Genomic DNA, 20,429 nt, shown 5'->3' with positions numbered 1-20,429 from the left:
CAATAAAGAGGCACAAGGTGGCTACAAAGTGACAAAAAAATGACCAGTAAACCCCAAAAAATAACGCCAAAGTGGCACAAATGACCTCAAAAACAACCAAATGCCCACAAAAGACTCAAAACTACTGCAAGGAGACACAAAATGACCACAAAGAGACAAAAATGATGAAAAGATGCATTATGACAGCAAAGGGACACACAAATCACATTAAATCTGCGTGTCTTGCTTCTGTGTAGGAGAGTTGGTGGGGCCTGTTGCATATCTGTGCCCAAGCCCCACTGTCTTATAATTCGCCCATGGTTTCAGTCAACATGACAATTTTACTGCCCAGTCAAATACCTGTAGGAAGACTATTCCGAATATCAATGCAGAAAACACTATTTTGGCGCCTGAAAATGGAAATAAAATTACAATATTTTACTTACTACCTTAAAAACAATTGTAACACTTTGTAACAACTATTAATGGTCTAAGAAATGAACTTGAATTTCCAAAACTATCGACCGTGTCGAAATAAACAAAAACGCCTTCTATAATCCTGTAGGTGCTCAGGTCGCTCGGTCGATTATTAATGCCTTCAGTAGCAGACAGGTGAATCTATCGACGGTGAGCATTCTTGACTCGATTACACCGCACTCTCGGTACAAGTTTGTTTTAAAATGGCGGCGGAAGCGTCAAAACAGGTATGAATTGTTAACGATACCGGATAAACTTGTGAAACGTGCTCGCTCATATAACACCGGAGAAGTGTTTCCTCTCTCGTAGTAACGCCGTGACAGCAAAATAATGTCTTTCGCATTTTAAGTTGCTTTGAGTGCACTTGAGGAAGCGCTGGTGAAATCATTGAGTTGGCGTCAACAGCAACAGCACTTGGCGAGCAAGTCCGGTTGGACCGACGTGGAGTTTATGTTTACCGGCCTCCTTTATTTGCCTCCCCGAGGTGAATGTAAGTGTTTGTCCCGACAAATGTCCTCACCCTGCTGCTGTTTGTGTACTCTAAGCTGCGCTGAGGAGGCAGGGAGGTGAGGGCGGTGCAGCACTGGTCACAGCATCACCATGGACCGCTCCAGCCGGCGGCTACCTGCCACCCACCTGTAGCATCAAGCGGCAACATGGCGAACACGGCACACGGTACCCAGGACCGGAGAGACAGCCGCTGTGGTAGGTTAACGTTACCATGATGTGCTGTCAGACCCTCTGTGTATTTGCCACTGTTAACACTCATACCACATGAACTCTGCCCTGATACACTGTGCGCTGCTCTCCATAGTAACATCACAGGTTACGCTAAACTGCATTTTAAAATTATGTGAGTTAAATATGATCCCGAATATTGTACATGTATACAATTGATAAACCATGGCACGTAGCATTTTGTGATTATTTTAGCCCAGTGTTTAATTCGGCATACATTTAACACACCAAAAGGGACTTTCTGAGACAATTTCTTAACTTTTAACCACAAACTTAATGTAATGACTCTTAATATGTGAGTTGAAACCAGTCATTAACGAGGCTAGAAAACGGCGGTCAGTTCGGCATACATTTAAAATGGCACTTGCTGAGATAAAATTTAAGTTGGTTAGTAAACCATGACTCTTAGCAGCCAGTGTTTTGGTCAGTTCTGCATATTAGAACCAAGCTGCATGTGCTCAGATAAAATTTGAACTTTTTTCTACTTGGATTTGTTCATTGCTCGCCACTGTCCTGCAAGTTTTATTTGTAAAACTACTTGAGAAGTAGTTCTGAATATTAAAAATGCCAGGAAATGAAATGTTTGTGTTAAAAGCAAAAAACTTCTGAATTCATATCTATACAGGCAGGAAAACCAGAGACTATTTCCCATGTCATGTGCCCCGTCTTATATGCATTGCACCATGCATTCCAATCTGTGGCTCAAGAAGTGCCACTCAAAAATGTGTATTATGTCTTAACCCAAACAGAGAACCACTTTCTCAAAAAAGTCACTCATGCGTTTGCCCACATTTCCACGTTTTCGATGCAATGTTAACCTAAGTTGAAAGCGATACTATTGATAGTAATATCATGACTCACAGAACAAGATTTGTGTGTGTGTGTACTCAAATGGGTGTTTCAGTTGATAGATAATAACAGCAACCTTTTATTATGACTTACAAAAACAAGAACATGCATGTACGTGTTGGTGTGGCCTTTACTGCTAATGCTTTGTGGTTAAAACCTAATGAGGGACATTGCATTTGTTCTTAAATATAATGCATTTCAAACAATTATAGTTACAGTTTTTCAGCAGTATGATAATAACTGATGAGTCCGTGTGTACAGATTCTGACATTTTTAGTGACGTCTGGTTGTAGATCATTTCCACAGTTACACAGGACCAACCTGTTGCTGTGTTTTGGGACAAAGTCTACCAGGCTCACATGACAACCTGCAGGTCAGGGTTTAGAGCTTGGCTAAAAATCTGGCTTTGTGTGTCAACCATTAGGAGAACAAAGGGCACTTCAAAAGTGTATTTATTTTACCTACTTATTTATTTCTTTATAGAAGTGTGTGTGTGTGTGTGTGTGTGTGTGTGTGTGTGTGTGTGTTCAGAGCCCTTACAGTTGACAAGCACAGACAGGATTTTTTGCTGAAAAACAGAACACCTCTGTGTACGGCTACAACACTATGATTCTGTCAAATGTGTCTGAAGCAATGACGATTCTTGAAAATTGTTGAGTTTGAAATCGGAGGGGTGCAAGTGTCTCTGTCCATGGGCGTCAGAAGCTCAATGAGTGCAGCCTGAGAGCTTGACACACAGGCTTTAGCTTAGCTGCCCAGCTGGTGTTAAAGTAAGATGTATCCCCGCTGGGGCCCTGTTCACATTACAGCACAGACTCCAGTTACAACCTGCTTGGGATTAGTTTTCACCTCTCAAGGCTTCCACGCCCATTATCTCAGACGCTGTGCTTGATCAGAAGAAACCTTTGGTAGTATTGTATTTCACAGAGTTGGTCATGCCATTTTCTTTTTTTTTAATTGATCATGTAGTCTATAAAATGTTTGATAATTGCTATCACAGTAATTACTTAGGGGGCCCCGGGGGCAAATTGAGCTCTGGGCCCCAGTGACCCCCAAACTTTAGCCCATTTTCCCTGCATTGTGTGTGTATTGCTTAGTAGTTAAAAATAGTGTGTTAATGCAGATGTCACCTCACCTTGTGCTACCATGGTGCATACAATATTACCAAACAAACCAGTAATTACCTAAACAGCCACAAACTTAATGGCCAGATGGTAACCACCCCCAGTTCCCACTTTGCCTGGTTGCTAATTAGCCTTGTTCACAAAGTGACTTCTTCAAATTACTTGTTATCTCTGAGGAACACTCCACCTCCTAACAATGTTCAGTTTGCAGTAATATAAAGATTGCGAAAGCAGCATATTCTCACATTTGAAAAGATGGAACCAGTGAATGTTTGACAGTTTTAATTAATAGATGACAATTAATCAGTTATTTAAATTGTTGTAGATTAATTTTCAATCAATTAATTGTGACGTCACACTAATAACAAAAATAACTACTGGGCAGGCAACTGGCAGTTAAATTCAGTCGCTGAGATGTGAAATCGGCAAACTTGTTTATTTCTTTTGGCATTTTCAGCCATGACTGTAATGTTTTTAAAGATACATAGTTAAACACTGTGGTCTGACCTATCTGAGGTTTCTCCTGTGCTCATTTTATGTATGTACTGTGGTGCTTTACTAGAGTCTTAGACAAACCGAATCTACTGGTATGGAAGCTAAACAGTGTACTGCTGTGGTAGGGGCTGTAGCAAAATGTATTTTTAGCCACGTAAAAAAACCAAAAAAACCTCAATATCAGTTCAGGTATACGCTATATTCGGAATACTTGCCCTGCTTTACCTTACAAACTGTTTACTTGAGTCAGAGGCAGACCAACAGGTCTTGAGTTCTGCAAAGTAAAATCACTTTTTTTTTTTTTCCCAATGGAGTGTGGTGGCTTTGAGATAACGGCTTCAGCTTCCCGTCGAGAGGGCTGTCTGCAATGTAAAGCAGGGAATATATTTGGAATATAGCATACACTTAGATTGATATAGATTGTTTCAGGTGGCTAAAAACTAACCAACAAAGGCAATGTGTGCTCAGCGAATTTTAATTTTATGTATTTGACACAGGGATTTCCTACCTGGAGGTAATTGCAAACAAACACTGTGATTTGGTCTATAGTAGTAGCGACAGTATATAGAACATTACAGTACATATGAGAGAAGCTAAATAAAAGAACTATGGCACTAGAAGATGAATACAAATACATAAAATGGCATAAAAACACAATAGGATACTGTAAAATACATACAACAGTCAGATCAAGAACTAAAGGTACCCTGTGGAGCTTTGAAAAGTTATTTTAAATTTAGTATTTCTCACCAAAATGAGTAGTTGAGGCCTAACAAATGTGCTAAATGCATCATCTTCTTTGTAAAATTATTTGAAAAGTCAGTTTAAAAAATAGTTTTAAAGTGGGGATAGACCGATATGGATTTTTTAGGGCCGATGCCGATACCGATTTTTTTTTATTGTCACACATGTATACTGCCAGGTATTAATACATACTTTCAACATATTGTACCGCAGTAACCAGAACTATAACTATAATATTATTACTTCCATTAATGTTGTTGTAAGATACTGTCATTACCTGCATATCTCTCTCTCTCTCTCTCTCTCTCTCTCTCTCTCTCTCTCTCTCTCTCTCTCTCTCTCTCTCTCTCTCTCTCTCTCTCTCTCTCTCTCCCTGTGTCATATGGATTACTGTTAATTTATCATGTTGATCTGTTCTGTACGACATCTATTGCACGTCTGTCCGTCCTGGAAGAGGGATCCCTCCTCAGTTGCTCTTCCTGAGGTTTCTACCGTTTTTTTCCCCCCGTTAAAGGGGTTTTTTTGGGGAGTTTTTCCTTATCCGCTGTGAGGGTCTTAAGGACAGAGGGATGTCGTATGCTGTAAAGCCCTGTGAGGCAAATTGTGATTTGTGATATTGGGCTTCATAAATAAAATTGATTGATTGAAAATTGATCACCCTTAGCCGATGACCGATTATAGACTGCCAATTTTCTTGAGCCGATATTTGGGGCCGATACTGCTTTTGCTCCCTCAATTTACATAAAAAAAATGACACAGTGATAACAAATATTACAGGTCTCAAGTTTAAAATAAGAAACATTTATTGAACAGTAAAAAAATACTAAAACAAGATGGAAAGTTGAGGTAGAACAGGTTGAATATTATTATTATTATTATTATTATTATACATTCAAATAAAAAAAGAAAGAGTTCAGTGCTCTTAAATCTTCCAGTAATGTCTTTATAAAATAAACAAATATTTAAGCTGAAGCATAAATAAAACAACAACTACTGTACACAGTAGAATTCGCTACATGTGCGCTGCAGGGTCTTCCGGCAACACAGAGCTGCCCGTGGATGCCTGTCTGTAAATCATGCCAGGGAAAAATAAATCCGCGAACCCACGCGCGTATCGGCCGATGCCGATACAAGTAAAAAACTCAAATATCGGCCCAATATATCGGGCCGGCCAATGTATCGGTCTATCCTTATTTTAAAGCTTCATTGTTTACATCTGTCTTTACAAGCTAGCAGTTTTTTCTTCCTTGACTTCCTTGCTTCATTTCTGTATCACCACCAGTGGAACTGTTGACAAGAATGTTTGTCACGTTGCCCCTGTCCTTGTGACTGTTCCCGAGATACTAACAAATAAGGGATCCGGTCGTAAAACATTTAAACTGGCCACAAAATGACATTCTCCAGAACTTAGTCCCAGCCAGCAGGCAAGAAGCTCATAGTAGGGTATTACACCAAATCTGCTTTTATCATCTCAAAAGTAAAGCTAAAATGTTGACATTTTCATTATTTTTATGTCTCTTGGGCATTAGTCTTAAGTTGTTTCACTGTTAACATTTGTCCCGTCTTATTATCAGCTTGCCAGTCATCTAAAGCACTTTGAATTTCTCTAACCTGTATGAAAGGTGCTACATAAATAAAGATACTGATAAAAAAGCATTGCTTCATAGCACCACTATTTGTTTAAAACACCACATGGTGCCTTTTATTAAAAGCAGAGTAAATAGTTAAAAGAATGTGGACCAAAAAAGACCCGCAAGTCTTTTTTTTTTTTTTTTTTTTTTTTTTTTTGAAAAGCGAGAGAGAGAGGTAGACCTGTGGCAGGTCAGTCCACAGTTTAGGGCCCTGCAGCCACTGGATAGAAAGGCTGGTCACCTTTTGAGCTCAGGTCACACAAAGGCATCACTACAAATTAATGTGTTAATTAATTTAGCTTTCACAATCACAACTTAACTTATTAAATATAATTGAATACCAGTCATTAAGAGCTGTTGAAAATATGTGTAAAAACAAGCTAACTGAATCTCATATTCTTTTAAAGGTGTGTCTGGAGAAGCCATAGTGGAGAATGGCTGTGTAATAACCGACCCGCCTGCTTCTGACCTCCACGATCATACCAACCACCACTGCCATGAACCCAGCATAACCCCGCACAGCGAGCCAGTCCTGTCCAGTTACAATCCATCCTGCTCCTCTACCCCTATCTACTATTGCAGCCCCCAGAAAAGCTACTCGGACCTGAACCAGGACAGCCACAGCTTGACTTCCCAGGACTCAGGTATCCCGACTCTGGAGATCAACCCTCCAGAGCCCATCCACCACAGCCACCAACGCTCAGGTGAGGGAGGCCTTATCCCGGACTCCAGTGACCACTCTCCCGCCACTTTAACTTTGGATGATGATCCCTCTGATGGCAGCGGCATTCGTAAATCCTCCACCTTCCCCCGCAGCGGGTACGACTCCATCCGCCTCTTCAGCCCTGGCCTTAGATTATCCGCCACCACAGGGATGGGTCTCGGGGGTGGAGCTTTAAACCGCAGCGATGATATCTCTGTGTGCAGTGTGTCCAGCATGAGCACTGAGCTGTCGGTTTCCAATGAAGACATCTTGGATTTCACCGTCACCTCTGACTCCAGCGCCATTGTTACCTTAGAGACAGATGACAGCAGTGTAGGTCATTTCTCAGATGTGACGCTGTCATCATCACCGGGAAACCCCGGAGACTTATGGAGTCCTGTACGACCTCATCCAGGGTCTGGGGTCAGGCAACAGGAGGAGGATGGCAGGCAAAAGAAACTGGGACCTCTAGCAAGCTTATTCAACAGGTATGTTCATATTTACACGGGGAAATTGAGATGGTTGTTGAGCTTGAGTCAAACTAGAAATGCATGGCTCCATATTCTTTATTATGTCTTCATTCATTCTTTTGGATTTGTCACCTCCACTGAGACATATGCACAAAGTTACATAAGATGAAGGTGAAAAATGTCTTCATATATAATTTGATTGCAGGCATACCTGCAGTTATCCACAGATTTTAGCCAGCACTGATGCAATAACATGTTACATTAACCTCCTTATTTGACATTAATTAGCAGTATATTAACATTTATTAAATGGTTTATGACACACTACAGTGTAGTTGTGTGCAGTTTATTAATATATTTGCCAACAATTCTAACTCCAACTCTGACCAAATGTCTCCCCTAGTTATGATGTTATGATGTTGAGTAATGGCCAGAAAAAGCTTTTTAAAGAACACTGTGATGTCACAGTGATACTGACCTTTGACCTTTTGGATATAAAATGTCTTTTTTTGTTTTCATAATTAGTGCATACATTTTTAAGTTATGGCCAAAACGTTTTTTTTTTTTAGGTCACACTGACCTTGACCTTTGACCTTCAACCACCAAATCTTAATTTGGTAATTCTTGAGTCCACGTGAAAGTTTTTGCCTTGTAGAGATATTGCATTGAAAATAATGAGATGGAGGCAAGGTCATGGTGACATTCAATTACCAAATTCTAATCAATTATCTTTGAATCCAGGTGAACATTTGTGCCAAATTTGAAAAAGTTCCCTCAAGGCAAGATAGCTCATTCACAAGAATGAGACAGATGAGGTCACAGTGACCTTTGACCATCAAAATCCGTTCAGTTCATTGTTGAGTCCAAGTGGACGTTTGTGCCAAATTTAAAGAAATTCCCTCAGATAAAAGGTTCACACAAGAATGGCATGGAGATATGTACAGACAAACAGACAACCCAAAAACATAATGCCTGCAGCTACGGCTATCGCTGGCACAGAGGCATAAAATGTGACAACTGCACACTTACTCTATTTAATTAAGATGTTTGGATACTACTTGGATCTTCGTCAGGTCAAAATGTTTGAGAAGTGAAAAGCACACCTATATTTATACATAATACACAACAATAGGCTGACAAGATCTATGATGGCAGGTGTGGTTAACCATCTAAACCTCTCACTTAATTTGTAAAACATATAAAACAAAATGTCTCTATGTTTGTCTGCACATTACATCATCTGGATATAACAAGAAAAAAAACATGGATAATCTTTGGCCATGAGCAGCCAAAAATAGAAAAAGAATCATTGTAGGCCACCTCAGTGAGATGATTATCCTCTTTATACTTCCTCTCATCACAGACTCTTTGTTAAAGGCCTTATAGAAGTTACACAGAGGTAGGCATTGCTCAAAGTTGCTTTACAAACCTTGCTTAGCCAAGACATCCCTCACCCCTCCCACGCTCTTGCATGTTACAGCTCACATAGCAAGTGACTGTCTTTTGAACAAAAAGCTGCATATTCCTGCTACAGTTTAGTGAACGAACCTCCCTAAGAAGTTAAGACCAACACATGACTACGCATGAAATAAAACATGGCTGACAAAAACAAGGTCATTTATTCTTTCAAAGAAAAGCAACTTGGCCTTTATAAATCAGGGGTCACCCTTCATGTCCCAATGCCACATACCCCACCTTCGTTGGCTGAGGAATTTCCTTGAAAGTTACTGATTGGCCCACAGAGAAGCTGCATCACTGCATCTGGGGAACCGAACTGCTGCTCTGTTTGTAAAGAGGATACTGTCATACTGTTGCATGTAGAGTGTTACTTCCCAGTTCTGAATGGGTATGATGGGTAGTGTGGTGTTCCTTCCTCTTGAATAGGTACATGTGTATTGCAGAGAGAGCGGCTTAGGGAGCAGTGTTTTACCTTTTCAGATATTCCAACCAGCCATTTGCCACCCAGTGTTTTTAAATATATCTGCCAATAAGGCTGGAGCTTATGCATAACCATGCTTTAATTTATTTGTCTCTAATAGATTGTCTGTTTGGTATCATCAGTCTGTGATTTTCAGGGTTTTTTGTAGAGCTGAAATGATTAGTTGATTAATTGTCAATCAACAGACAATTAATCTGCAACTATTTAATTAATTGATTAATTAAAGGGATAGTGCACCCAAAAATGAATATTCACCCATTATCTACTCACCCATATGCCGATGGAGGCTCAGGTGAAGTTTTAGAGTCCTCACAACACTTGCAGAGATCCAAGGGGAGAGGGGGTAGTAGCAACACAACTACACCTAATGGAGGCTGACAGTACCCCAGATTCAGACGTCCAAAAACACATAATTGAAACCACAAAATATCTCCATACTGCTCCTCCGTAGTGATCCAAGTGTCCTGAAGCCCCAATATAAAAAGTTGTTTGGAAAAACATCATTTGAACTGTGCTAAAAACAAATGACGTTTTTCCAACACTTTCTCCGCAAATGTTGTGAGGACTCTAAAACTTCACCTGAGCCTCCATCGGCATATGGGTGTGTAGATAATAGGTGAATTTTCATTTTTGGGTGCACTGTCCCTTCAAAGTCAAATGCATAATTAAATCACTTTAGAGATATTTGAAAGAAACAATGAGCACATCAACAAGCAATCAGCAATGCGCTTTGTTCTGACTGTGTTGATGAACGACAAAGTGAGAGATGTTATTTTGTAGTTCTTTGAAGTATTTCTAAAGTTGGCTTCACACTCACTGGCCTTGACGAAAGAAATCATCACACAGTTAATTTCCTCTCACTGCTTTGCCACATTCCACTTTCTGTTGAGGCCCAGAGATTTCCTTGAATGAAAAGGGAAGGGGATTTCACAGCACCTATTCAAACTTTTATTGATTAAGTTTTGTTTCCTTACACCTGCTGTGCTAGTTTATTACACGTGTGTGTGTGCGTGTGCGCACGTGTGTAGGTGTGTAGGTTTGTGCGTGTGTCCACATGTGTTTGTGATTGGATGAGGTTCGAGGGTTTTTTTTTTTTTCAGAGTGCCTTTAATAAGAGCATTACAGAGCTGGGTAATGAACTGTAAAAAAAAAAAAAAAAAAAAAAAAGAAAGTAATAATCCTGCAATGATTACTGTAACTTATATAACTCTACATAACATATATAATACTGATTTAATACTTAATTGCATGCAGTAAAATGAAATTTTCTTGAAGAGAGGCAGTGGTACAGAATTTCAGGGCTGATAATGACAACCAGTGTAGCCAGGATAGACGGTAGTGCCAGTATGTCAGTTGGTTGTTTCAACAGTTGGGTCCAATCTGAAATCTTCCGAAAACTATGGGTTGGATTGCCATGAAATTTTGGTGCATATATCCATAATCTCTATAAACAGATAACTGCATATGAATGCAGAATCCGCAGGCAGCTGGACCAGATTTTGGTATAGGAAGCATTCAGGTTCCAGTTTGGAGTCTGTGAAATATTGACTAATCATGTTTGAGCAGGCTTTGGTTGCATGCAGTTAAACAACCTGTGTGGTGAGCAAAACAGTTTGCTGAAATGTAGTCTTGAAACCCAACAGCTATTGTCTGGCAAAGATTTAGCTTTATGTTGGCTTTTTAAAATGTATTTGCATTCATACGCAGATGGCCGATGGGTTCTGAGTTTGATATATTCATGGTACCCTGAGCATTAATACTTGTAACCGTAGTGATACTCTGAATATCCTTTAGCTCCACCAGCAGGTCAAAGTTTGACCAGCATTTTGATTTCTGACTAAATACTTGCAAAGATTAATGACATCCCAGCCTTATCTGAGCTGTGTTTAGCGCTGATTAGCAAATGTTAGCATGCGAAAATACTAAATGAAGATTATGAACATGGTAAACATAAATGAGTTTTGTCATTGTGCGTATGCTGACTTTAGAATTGCTGTGCCTAAGTACAGCCTCAGAGTATACGCAGCTGTCAATCATATTTTTTTAAACAAATTGTACATGTGTTAACACTAATGTTTGGCAGTATCACATCACTTCGTAATGTGATTTTTATATTTGTCAGGCATTGGGTTGTGTGTGTGTGTGTATCTATCTATCTGTCAGCAGCTAATCTTACAAACTACTGGACCAGTCAGCCTAATAATTTGTGTGCACATTTATGACTGTATGCTCAAGGACTCAAAATTCACAGTTGCTGAAAAAAGCTGTTTTATTGGCTGCTTTATACAGTCACTGACTGCTGACTCCTCCTTTCTCTCAACCGGCTGGTAGGGGCCGCAAATCATCAACAAAATCACATGGCAAAATGCATTCCCGGGAACTGGATTGGCTAAAAATAAGGAGCCTTACCCAGTCTGCAGGCCACATTTTGGCCTTTGCTGTGGCTCAAAGACATGAAATACATACAAATGTTTGGTTTCATTTTGAATCCCAGCCTCTACAGATTAATTCCATACCTGATATGCCATAATCCACATAAGTTAGACGAGATACGAGATGAAAAAATATCTTTTTCATCCTACTTCCATCTTCACTGTAAGGGAGCTAGGAGCTGTGGTCTCTTGGCCGACATCTGCACTTTGACTGCACTTTTCTAGTTTTTACTGTAAATGCTTTTAGATGAATTAGAATAATTAGATTTAGTGTGATACAGCATGTGTCTAATGGCAGAACCCCCCTTTAACATTCTGCCCTGTTATCTTTGTTATCCCTCCTTCCTCACATGGAGTAGTTACTCATTCCCTCGGTGCCCTTCAAACTCCTTCTCTTCACACCCATTCCTCCCCTCCCATTTGTTAAGTCAGGCCTCTCATTGACTGTTCCTCCACAATCTCACTGTGCCTCAACAAAGTGGCTGTGTGGGACTTTTTGTACTCTAACTATGGAAGGTTTGAGTCTTGACTGAAGGAGAGCTTCAATTTTTGCTCTCCTTTTTTTACTCTTTACCTCTGTGAGCGCTCAGCTTCCAGGTGCCTGTTTCTCTGTGTTTTTTTGGGGAGGAGTATTTTGACTCCGTGTTTTTTGGGTGAGAGTGCAGGATGGCAACCCCATCACTTCTTCTCTTCATTGACAGGTAGGATACCGGCAGATGACATAAAAAATGGAGTTTCATGGTTGACATTTTTTAACTACTGTGGCCTGTTGTTGTCCATTTCTGTCTGTGTTTTGTATGCAAGCAGTAACAGTGCTGTGATTAGAAGTTGGAAATATGGCATTTGTGTTTGACTGTTTTCTGTTGGACTAAATGCACACTATTCTCTGGATTTATTGAATTGTGTTTGACTGTTATAAAAATGCGCCTGGAGCAGCTCCACGTCCCGCTCACTGATAGTCTTTTCAATGAGGAAACGACTCAGTGTACTTTCTCTATTCTTGTACTAGCTTGTTTGGTATTTCCATACCAGGTGTCCTCAATGTTAGTTGAAACATAAGAACCACTGGGACATCTTATCACCTTATTTGCAAACAGCATGACTGAACACAAGTGTTTTGAAATCCTAAAATTCTTGGGAGACTTGACCACAAACCAGTGCAGTGCAGTGCAGAGCCTCAGCTCCAACTCAACACAGAAACAAGCACCTCTGCCATTTTCTAGCCGTTCCACTTGAGCACTCGACCATAGCCGCAGCCATTCAGCTGTCACGTTGAGGCATACTTGGCCTGGACCGAATGCAAATCATGTTCCTGCTTTGTGAACATTTGTTTGGTGGCGTACACTAAAGCTGAGAACGTGATGTTTTGATGAACTGTACAGAAAACTGATGTAGTAAGTGTTGAGAGTTGAGACTTAAAGTCAGGCTTTGCTTTGTAAAGGTGGCCTCTGCACTTTGATCCATGTGGCATTGTTTTATGGTGGTTCATGGGGTTACTCAAGTTCATAACTGCCCGTAGTTTTTTCCATCTCAACTAAGCCTGGCTTTACTGATAGTATTGCGTAATATGAAGCCCAAAACTAACTGATTCATGTGATCTGTGATTCACAATTCACAAATGATTCACTGGTAGAGCGTGAAAGTTCATCATTGACTTTGGAAATAGCAGTTTGAGAAGAAAAGAAGTCTTTGCACAAGGTTCAAGCTCAGGTCATTGGACCTTGAGTTGAGATTTCTTTTTCAGTTCTCGGGTTGATATTGGTTATTGCATTTCTATTATCATCCTCTCTTTAGATCACATTTTCAGATCCTTTCCCATTGCTTCCTTGTGAACTGAAAGCTGATATTTTCTTTCTTTTCATTTTTTCTGGGTGGAGTTGGGTTTTCTTCTCTTCACAGCTCTATTCATGAAAAATGGTGCTCTACAAGTTTCTAATGCCTCACATTTTCCTGGATTTGTCTGTTATCTTTCCAAGAAAAGAAAATTTGTTCCAAGCTGGAGGTTGCTTTTTTTTGCTCTGCGTTTCCAATGTGCTGTTGTGAAAATAGCTGAATAAGATAAGCCTAAATGTCACTGTATGTTGCACTGTGTTCGCTATCTGTGACACAGCTTGCATGTGCTGGCCTTTAATGTCTGTGTTGCCATTCAGCTTCCTTATTGCCGTGCCGTGCTGGCTCACGCAGCCACGTGCTCATTCACTGAGCATGCAGAGCTGTCCTAAAACTCAAACCTAGATTTGAGACAGAAATGTCACAGATAAACTGAAGTGAAATGTGGTTAATGTGTGTTTGTGGTTGGTTTCATAAGTCATCACTGCTGGCTGTGAACACCTGGTCAGGATGTTTAACAGCTCCATTACTTAATCAACTTGTCTTGGTCAATAACTCACATAAATAGGGCTAGATGATTTTATACTCTTGATAATGCTGACCTATGAAATGCACTGTTATAGATACTTGTATTAAAAAGATTTTGCAGTTTTTAGCGGTATTTCTTTTAGGCTAGCTAGTTTAGCTAGTTAGCTGGAAACTGATTTTTACAAGAGCTGTAACAGTCAACACAGTGGTATTAGTTTTTGAATTTTTAAGCCAGTGGCATCTTTTCATTATATGTTATTCACCTTCTCTTTTCAACAATAGTAATGCCCTGCATCTGACTTCAGAATTGTTGTTTTAAAGTTGATAAATAATCCTGAAGCATAATGAAAGCAGTAACTGCTGCTGAGTTGCCGTATTAATCAATGAACACTCTACAACACAGGCAACATATACGGCATGGGAAAGCATCCTAGGGCTAATTTATACTCCCACTACATATGAAAATAGATAGCTCTGTTGTAAACATCACTGCCCTCATACTTCCAACATCCTTTATGATGGCATAGATACATTCAGTAGATGCGTTGTAGGTGGCGAGGGTCTGTGAGGCCATTAAATACACTATGACATGTTTAATGACACGTTTGAATGCCTTTGTTTTCTCTTCTAGTTGTATCTGTCTTAAACTACGCTACACTCCCCACACGGTCTCTGGTGGTACTGCTACATTTCATCCATATCTGTAAGATTTCAGAATACGTGCGGAAATACGGATGAAATGAACGCAGAGTACGGACAGAAAGCTACATCCATGTCTGTATATGTGTCTAAAAATGAGCATAAATGAGGTCTTCGAGACAAAAAAAAACTAAAAAGGGCAAAATGTGAACAACAAGTTTGGAGTGATTGATTTGAATGTGTCATGGTTGTGCATAGCTGTCTTTCCACCAACCAGTTCAGGATGGTTATTTTTATGTTTCCATTGTCCGAAGTTGTGGAAAGTACCAAGAAAGTTGCTCCATTTCATTTCTTCCATTCATCAATTTTCATCGCTTATCAGGGTCTGGGTCGTGGGAGCAGCAGACTGAGCAAAGTATTCCAGACATCCCTGTCCCAAGCAACACTGTCCAGCTCCTCCAGGAGGATCCCAAGACATTCCCAGACCAGATGAGATAGATATGGTTCGCGTCCTGTAGGCGATATTTTTGTGGGCGTGTTACACCAAAACCTGTTTCCCCCATCAATATTTTTTCAAGCGCACCATTGCTGTGCACCGCCAAGAACGATTGTGATTGGTTGAAAGAAATACGAGCAGCCGGGGCTTTTTTTTCTCCAATCTTAAAGTGAGAGTCGGCCTAGCCAGACCTTTCTTTTCTTGAGAAAGGTCTGGTGAGCGAGACTACCCGCACTGGGGAGGACTCCATGCTGTCTGTCTGCATCATCGCTGAAGAGGAAATTGAGTGAGAGTTAGATGGAGCAGTGATGTGGCTACTACCATCTGGGAACAACCCAGCCTACATTTGAGAGTACTGTCTCAGGTTAAACTGCCAAGCAGATCTAGGGTCTAGGTTCATGTCCGTATGGGTGACGTATGGTTGTAATGGTACTACACTGACAATGCTTGGCTAGAAATGCAGCCTATGACTGAAAGTCTGTCTAGGCCCTAGGGCATCCAGAAGCCTGCAATTTCACAGTGGCCTAGTTGCCAAAATCGTCCCCCAGCCTGGTGCTGTTGCTGTGGGAATGATGGTGATAGTTGTGTAATGTGTGGTATAGTTTGACTGGGGGCTGCGTGGTTTGAGCACTGGCTGGAAAACAGCAATGATTGGCAGGGAAGCACAACTGCTGTATGTGTGATTTAGTGCAGCATCCATAGCATAACTGTTGGAACTAAAATGTATGGAATTATAAACTAATCAGTAGTTAACCCTGGCTCCAGTGGGTTAGGGCTAAGTGGTGTCAACGTGACTTGTACAGCAGAAATGTTGAATATATCAAATATTTTCTATTAATTAATAGATTATAATCTTTAGATTGCCTCTTCAGCTTAGACAAACAGCAGGATATGGACTCTTTGATGTTACAGCCCTTTACTCTGCCTGTTATGTCACGTGGCCTGGCCAGAAGGGCCTTTTTATTTGACCCCTTTCTTCATGTCTTTTCACAGCCAGGCTCTATTCAGGCTTTTAATTAAAGCCCCCACTAACAGCTCTGTGACGACACCACGCTGATGGATCAATGAAAGGAATAGCTGGCTTAATGATGCAGTGAATGCTGCTGAAAAGAGAGCGGCTTTTCAGCAGCGTCGCATGTGGTATTTAAACACCAGGTGGATGGAAGCTAAACATGGTGTGCGGATCGCTCTCTCTTCCATCTGAGCATTTAGGTGATTTTTAGATTGGAGTGCAGGGCAGAGCAGACAGACAAGTGGTTATTTGAAGTGGAAAGATCATATTCTTCAATGAAAGAAGCAAAGATTATCATGTTTTCAGCAGCTACAGGTATAATTGCTGATTACTGCAGCATACAGCATATTGGTGTCTCCAAATGCTGCTGTGTAATGGGTTCTACATCTCGTTTTATTAGTCCTGTGACCTTGACCAGCCTGCCAGCTCACATGATGTCACACTGGTTGTTAAAGAGCTCTCTGGGTGGTTGTATACTTTTGCTCTTAAATCCACAGGTTCCTTTTGTGAGCTTATCTCTGTAGGGAGCTTGTGTAGTAGTGAGGACACAGGCACATTTAATGCCCAAACACTGACCCCGGTAAACACTACAATCATAGCTTGTGTTCTGTGTTTTGCTCTTTCATCATAATGACCTAATATTAGGGCTGGACGATAAATTGAATTTTAATCATGATTTCGATTTTGGCTTCTCACGATAATTGAAGAAAAACGATTAATGCGCTGCACGGTGCGGCATGTATGTAAGCACCGTGAATGCACCTGTGTTATGTGCAGCAGCAGCAAGCGTGTGATGTGTGTGGATCAATATATGGAGCGAGCCATTGAGAACATTGCAGAAAGACAGCCTTTGGTTGAGAAGAAAGGTACACTGTAGGACAACTTCAGTCATCTGGAAACATTTTGGCTTCAAGTTGATGGACGTTGAGCTAAGGAAATTGTTTGCAAAGTTTGTTACGCTGTTGTGTCTGCCCCCCAAGGCAACACGAGCGGCAAAAGTCCAAGAAAGTTAATAACTTACAAATTATGGCGAAAAGGTAGTTTCTTGCAACCCTGGGATTAAGATAAAAATATTCACAAACGAAAAAACACTTCTGGTTGCTGATAAGTAGTGTTTAACTTTTGATTTAACACTAAAAATTAAAACCCTCGGCGCGCACTGCAGCGCAAGCAGACGGATGCACAACTCAGAGCAGCGTGTGTCACTGACACCATCTCAGTGCACAGCGGACCAGTGGAAAATGTCACCATGAGCATATTATTTTACATCAATAAAATCTATTTTATCATTATTTTGAGTCACATTGTTGAAAGAATTTAGCTGTCTGTGTTTTTTTTTGCTGTTTTTTTTTTCACAATCGAATCCCATGCTATCAAACGAAGCTTCGAAGCTTCGAATTTTTTGGGTCAGCCCTAGTATTTATTTCTATTTATTGCTATTATTATTTTAATTTATTATTATTATTTTTTTTTTTTTTACTTGTTTACTTGTTACTAATTTATTTCTGGCTGTTCTTTTAAGTTATATTTGAAGTTGAGTTTTGGTGGAGTTTTGAAATCAATGAATAATCGTGTTTATTAATCGTGATTTAAATATCAATCATAATAATCGTGATTATTATTTTTGCCATAATCGTCCAGCCCTACCTAATATCTTTGTCCTCCAGTCTAACTCCCCCTCTCCATTTGTCTCTCAGGAGCCTGTTTGCCCGGAGAGTGAAGGACAGTCGGCCAGTGGAGCAGAGGGATCCAGGGTGGAAGCTGTTTGGGAAAGTCCCACCCCGGGAAGCCCCAATTAAGGACCCAAAGAGAATACAAAAGGTAGAATCTTCATTTTTGGGATCATGGCATTGTCACATGATCAATGCGTACCAGGAGACACCAGACAATCGCTCCACCTCTCACACAGTAAAGCTGCAGTGATCTTTTCCACACTTTAAAGTATTTTTTTGCCTTTGTCACAGAAAGATGACTTTTCAGAAATCCCATCTAAAAGCTTGGAGTAATCAGATGCCTTAAGAGATTTCCGAGCATTTTCTCAGATTGAGGCTCGTCTGTTGTTTGATGGAGCTTAAATGTGGTTTGACTCCAGTGTGTAGACTTTCTCATAAAAGCATTAATCTATTCACTGATCTTAAAATAAGCTCCCTTATGCATACTGTCTTATTGTTTACATAGCAACACGTGAAGCTCCGCTCAGCGGCATGTTGTGTACTATCCTAGATTAGATATTAGTCACATGAGCTAACAATAGGCTTGTTTGTTTCATAGACCATTTGCTTAGTTTTCAGTGTATACAGTTTGAGCCTATCACAAACAACATGGCTTTTATGACTTTGATAGAGCAGGAGTCATCTCCTTTAAGCAGCCAATCCCCTCTGACTATGATACAAAAGAAAACTCTCAGCTATACAAAGTTACTGGAAGAAAATCAAACAATATGTATATATTTTTTTTACTTGATTTTAAAATTCTACTTACTTCCATTTTTACACCACATTTTTTCATTGTGTACCATTCCCACACCGTAGCCCCTTGTCGCTTATCAGGATCAGGATCAAGATAAACTTTATTGTCCCTTGCGGGAAATTTGTTGTAGACAATCGTGCTACATAAGCTGCAAACAACATAACAATTAAACAGACTCACAAAAATGTCAGACAAACAAAAAAGGAAGGTCAGCAGTCGCAATGTCACAGTGTTACACAGTATTGCAGATTTCCTGGGGAATTACACCAAAATGATGCTATCATATGGATTTGGTTTATCTGGCCTTGTCAGTTGTGGTTTCGGCTCTTGCAGTTGGTCATGAGCCATTAGGGTCAGCTGCCTGACACACATTTAAATCCCCTGCACTATGTTGAACCTAATGGACAGCATCATTGACAGCGGCATTCGCCCTGTAATGCAGGCTATGATGTTACCATGTTTGTTAGCCATCTTTAAACAGAAGTTTTAGGCTTGTTTGGCAGTCATTTCAGTGCTAGATAGTATCACACTGAATATGACTTAAGTCTTAAACCCCAGATATTGAATATATTAGATGGATATTATTTTAATTGCATTAATTTTAAGTGTAGTTGGCTTTAACATTTGTTTAAAAATGCCATGAAACTGTGCTGCAGCAGCTGGTTTTGCAGAACAGCTGTTGTTCAAAGGTCAAATGGATGAGCAACCAGCTTTTGGTGCAATAATGCCTTTTAGGGGAGCTTATCATCTACCGTGGGACAATAAAGACCAGCAAGTCCTGTATACCAACATTATGACTCATGATAACAATACCGACTGAAGTCTAAGACTCTGTTATGTAATGTCTCTGTGGACGAGGACTTTTAAAATATCAGGAACATACTGTAACTGAGTACACTCTCAGTGGCGTTCTTGAATACAAAGAGCACAATGCCCTCAGCAACAACACTCCCAATCCGTGACATTTAGGTTCTTAAGCTATTTTTAGAATGCCACATGCAAAGCCAACAGCCACATAGTGCTTTTTCCAATAGCTATTAGAAACATAATGGAAAGGGCTGGGACGAATAATTATCAAAACACAATGTATTTTTAGAAGAAGCATACTTGAACTACCTTACAATAGACACGTGATTAGGTCTGTCATACTAGGGTAATGATGCAATTTACAGCGAGTAGCAAAGCTGCACGTGGCGTTAGTGATGCTATGTAGTGGTGCCACTAGTTTAACTACATTTCCCAGTAGTATTCGGAGGCATATTCAAAATCATGTCGCTATTATCATGTAGCCATTTCAAGATCTTGTAGCTTAACAAGCTACATTTCCAGGGCAAGCTGTTTCTCTACCATTTGCTATTAGATTACTTAAATAGCTTCATTGTAGTTCCCTACTTTTTCTGAGTAGGACCTGCTGGTTAGCTTCCTACTTTCAAACAAAATGTAATGTTGCTGTAGCTTGAGTGTAATTTCCAATGAGAAATAGCTTGTAGCTATAGTAGCTATTGTAAAGTAGCACTTAAAATAGAAAAGTATGAAAAGGACAAGCTGATTCTGTATCCTTGGATGGAAGAGTCAATAATTATTTGACGTACACCAACAACAACAAATAAAGACAAAATATAATGAAAAAGTCCATGTATATACATTATTTATGCTAAAATTAATTACTAGCCACTGATGACTTTCTTTTTAAACATGCGGGTGACAAGAATTGAACTATTTTCCTGCACCAGACTCTAATCCTTGTGTGGCATTTGCATGCCACGTGCATGTAATGCTGTGTTTGTGTTGCTCAGCAAGCTGAAATTCAAAATGTCAAGGTCTTTGAGAGCGCTTTGTTAGATAACAAGCTGGTGACTGAACGCTCTTATAAT

At 40.1% G+C, this 20,429-nt stretch overlaps 1 protein-coding gene across 2 annotated transcripts in view; it reads left to right on the top strand.

The window, feature by feature from the left end:
* The first annotated feature begins 661 nt into the window (after positions 1-661).
* Positions 662-20,429, top strand: part of tbc1d14 (TBC1 domain family, member 14) — a 48,496-nt gene continuing 28,728 nt past the window's right edge. The window contains exons 1-4 of one of the 2 annotated variants that reach the window (XM_049567824.1): positions 662-683; positions 1,002-1,161; positions 6,445-7,228; positions 17,784-17,907. In XM_049567824.1, the coding sequence (XP_049423781.1) occupies positions 1,113-1,161; positions 6,445-7,228; positions 17,784-17,907 (957 nt within the window). In that variant the 5' untranslated portion in view covers positions 662-683; positions 1,002-1,112. Of the gene's footprint in view, positions 684-1,001; positions 1,162-6,444; positions 7,229-12,008; positions 12,283-17,783; positions 17,908-20,429 lie in introns of those variants that run through there. The other variant, XM_049567825.1, reaches the window with a different exon arrangement.

Source organism: Epinephelus fuscoguttatus, linkage group LG23 (genome assembly GCF_011397635.1).
Source record: "Epinephelus fuscoguttatus linkage group LG23, E.fuscoguttatus.final_Chr_v1".
NCBI lineage: Eukaryota > Metazoa > Chordata > Actinopteri > Perciformes > Serranidae > Epinephelus > Epinephelus fuscoguttatus.
Note: the sequence above shows the minus strand (reverse complement) of the source record. Positions and strands in the feature narration are given on the sequence as shown.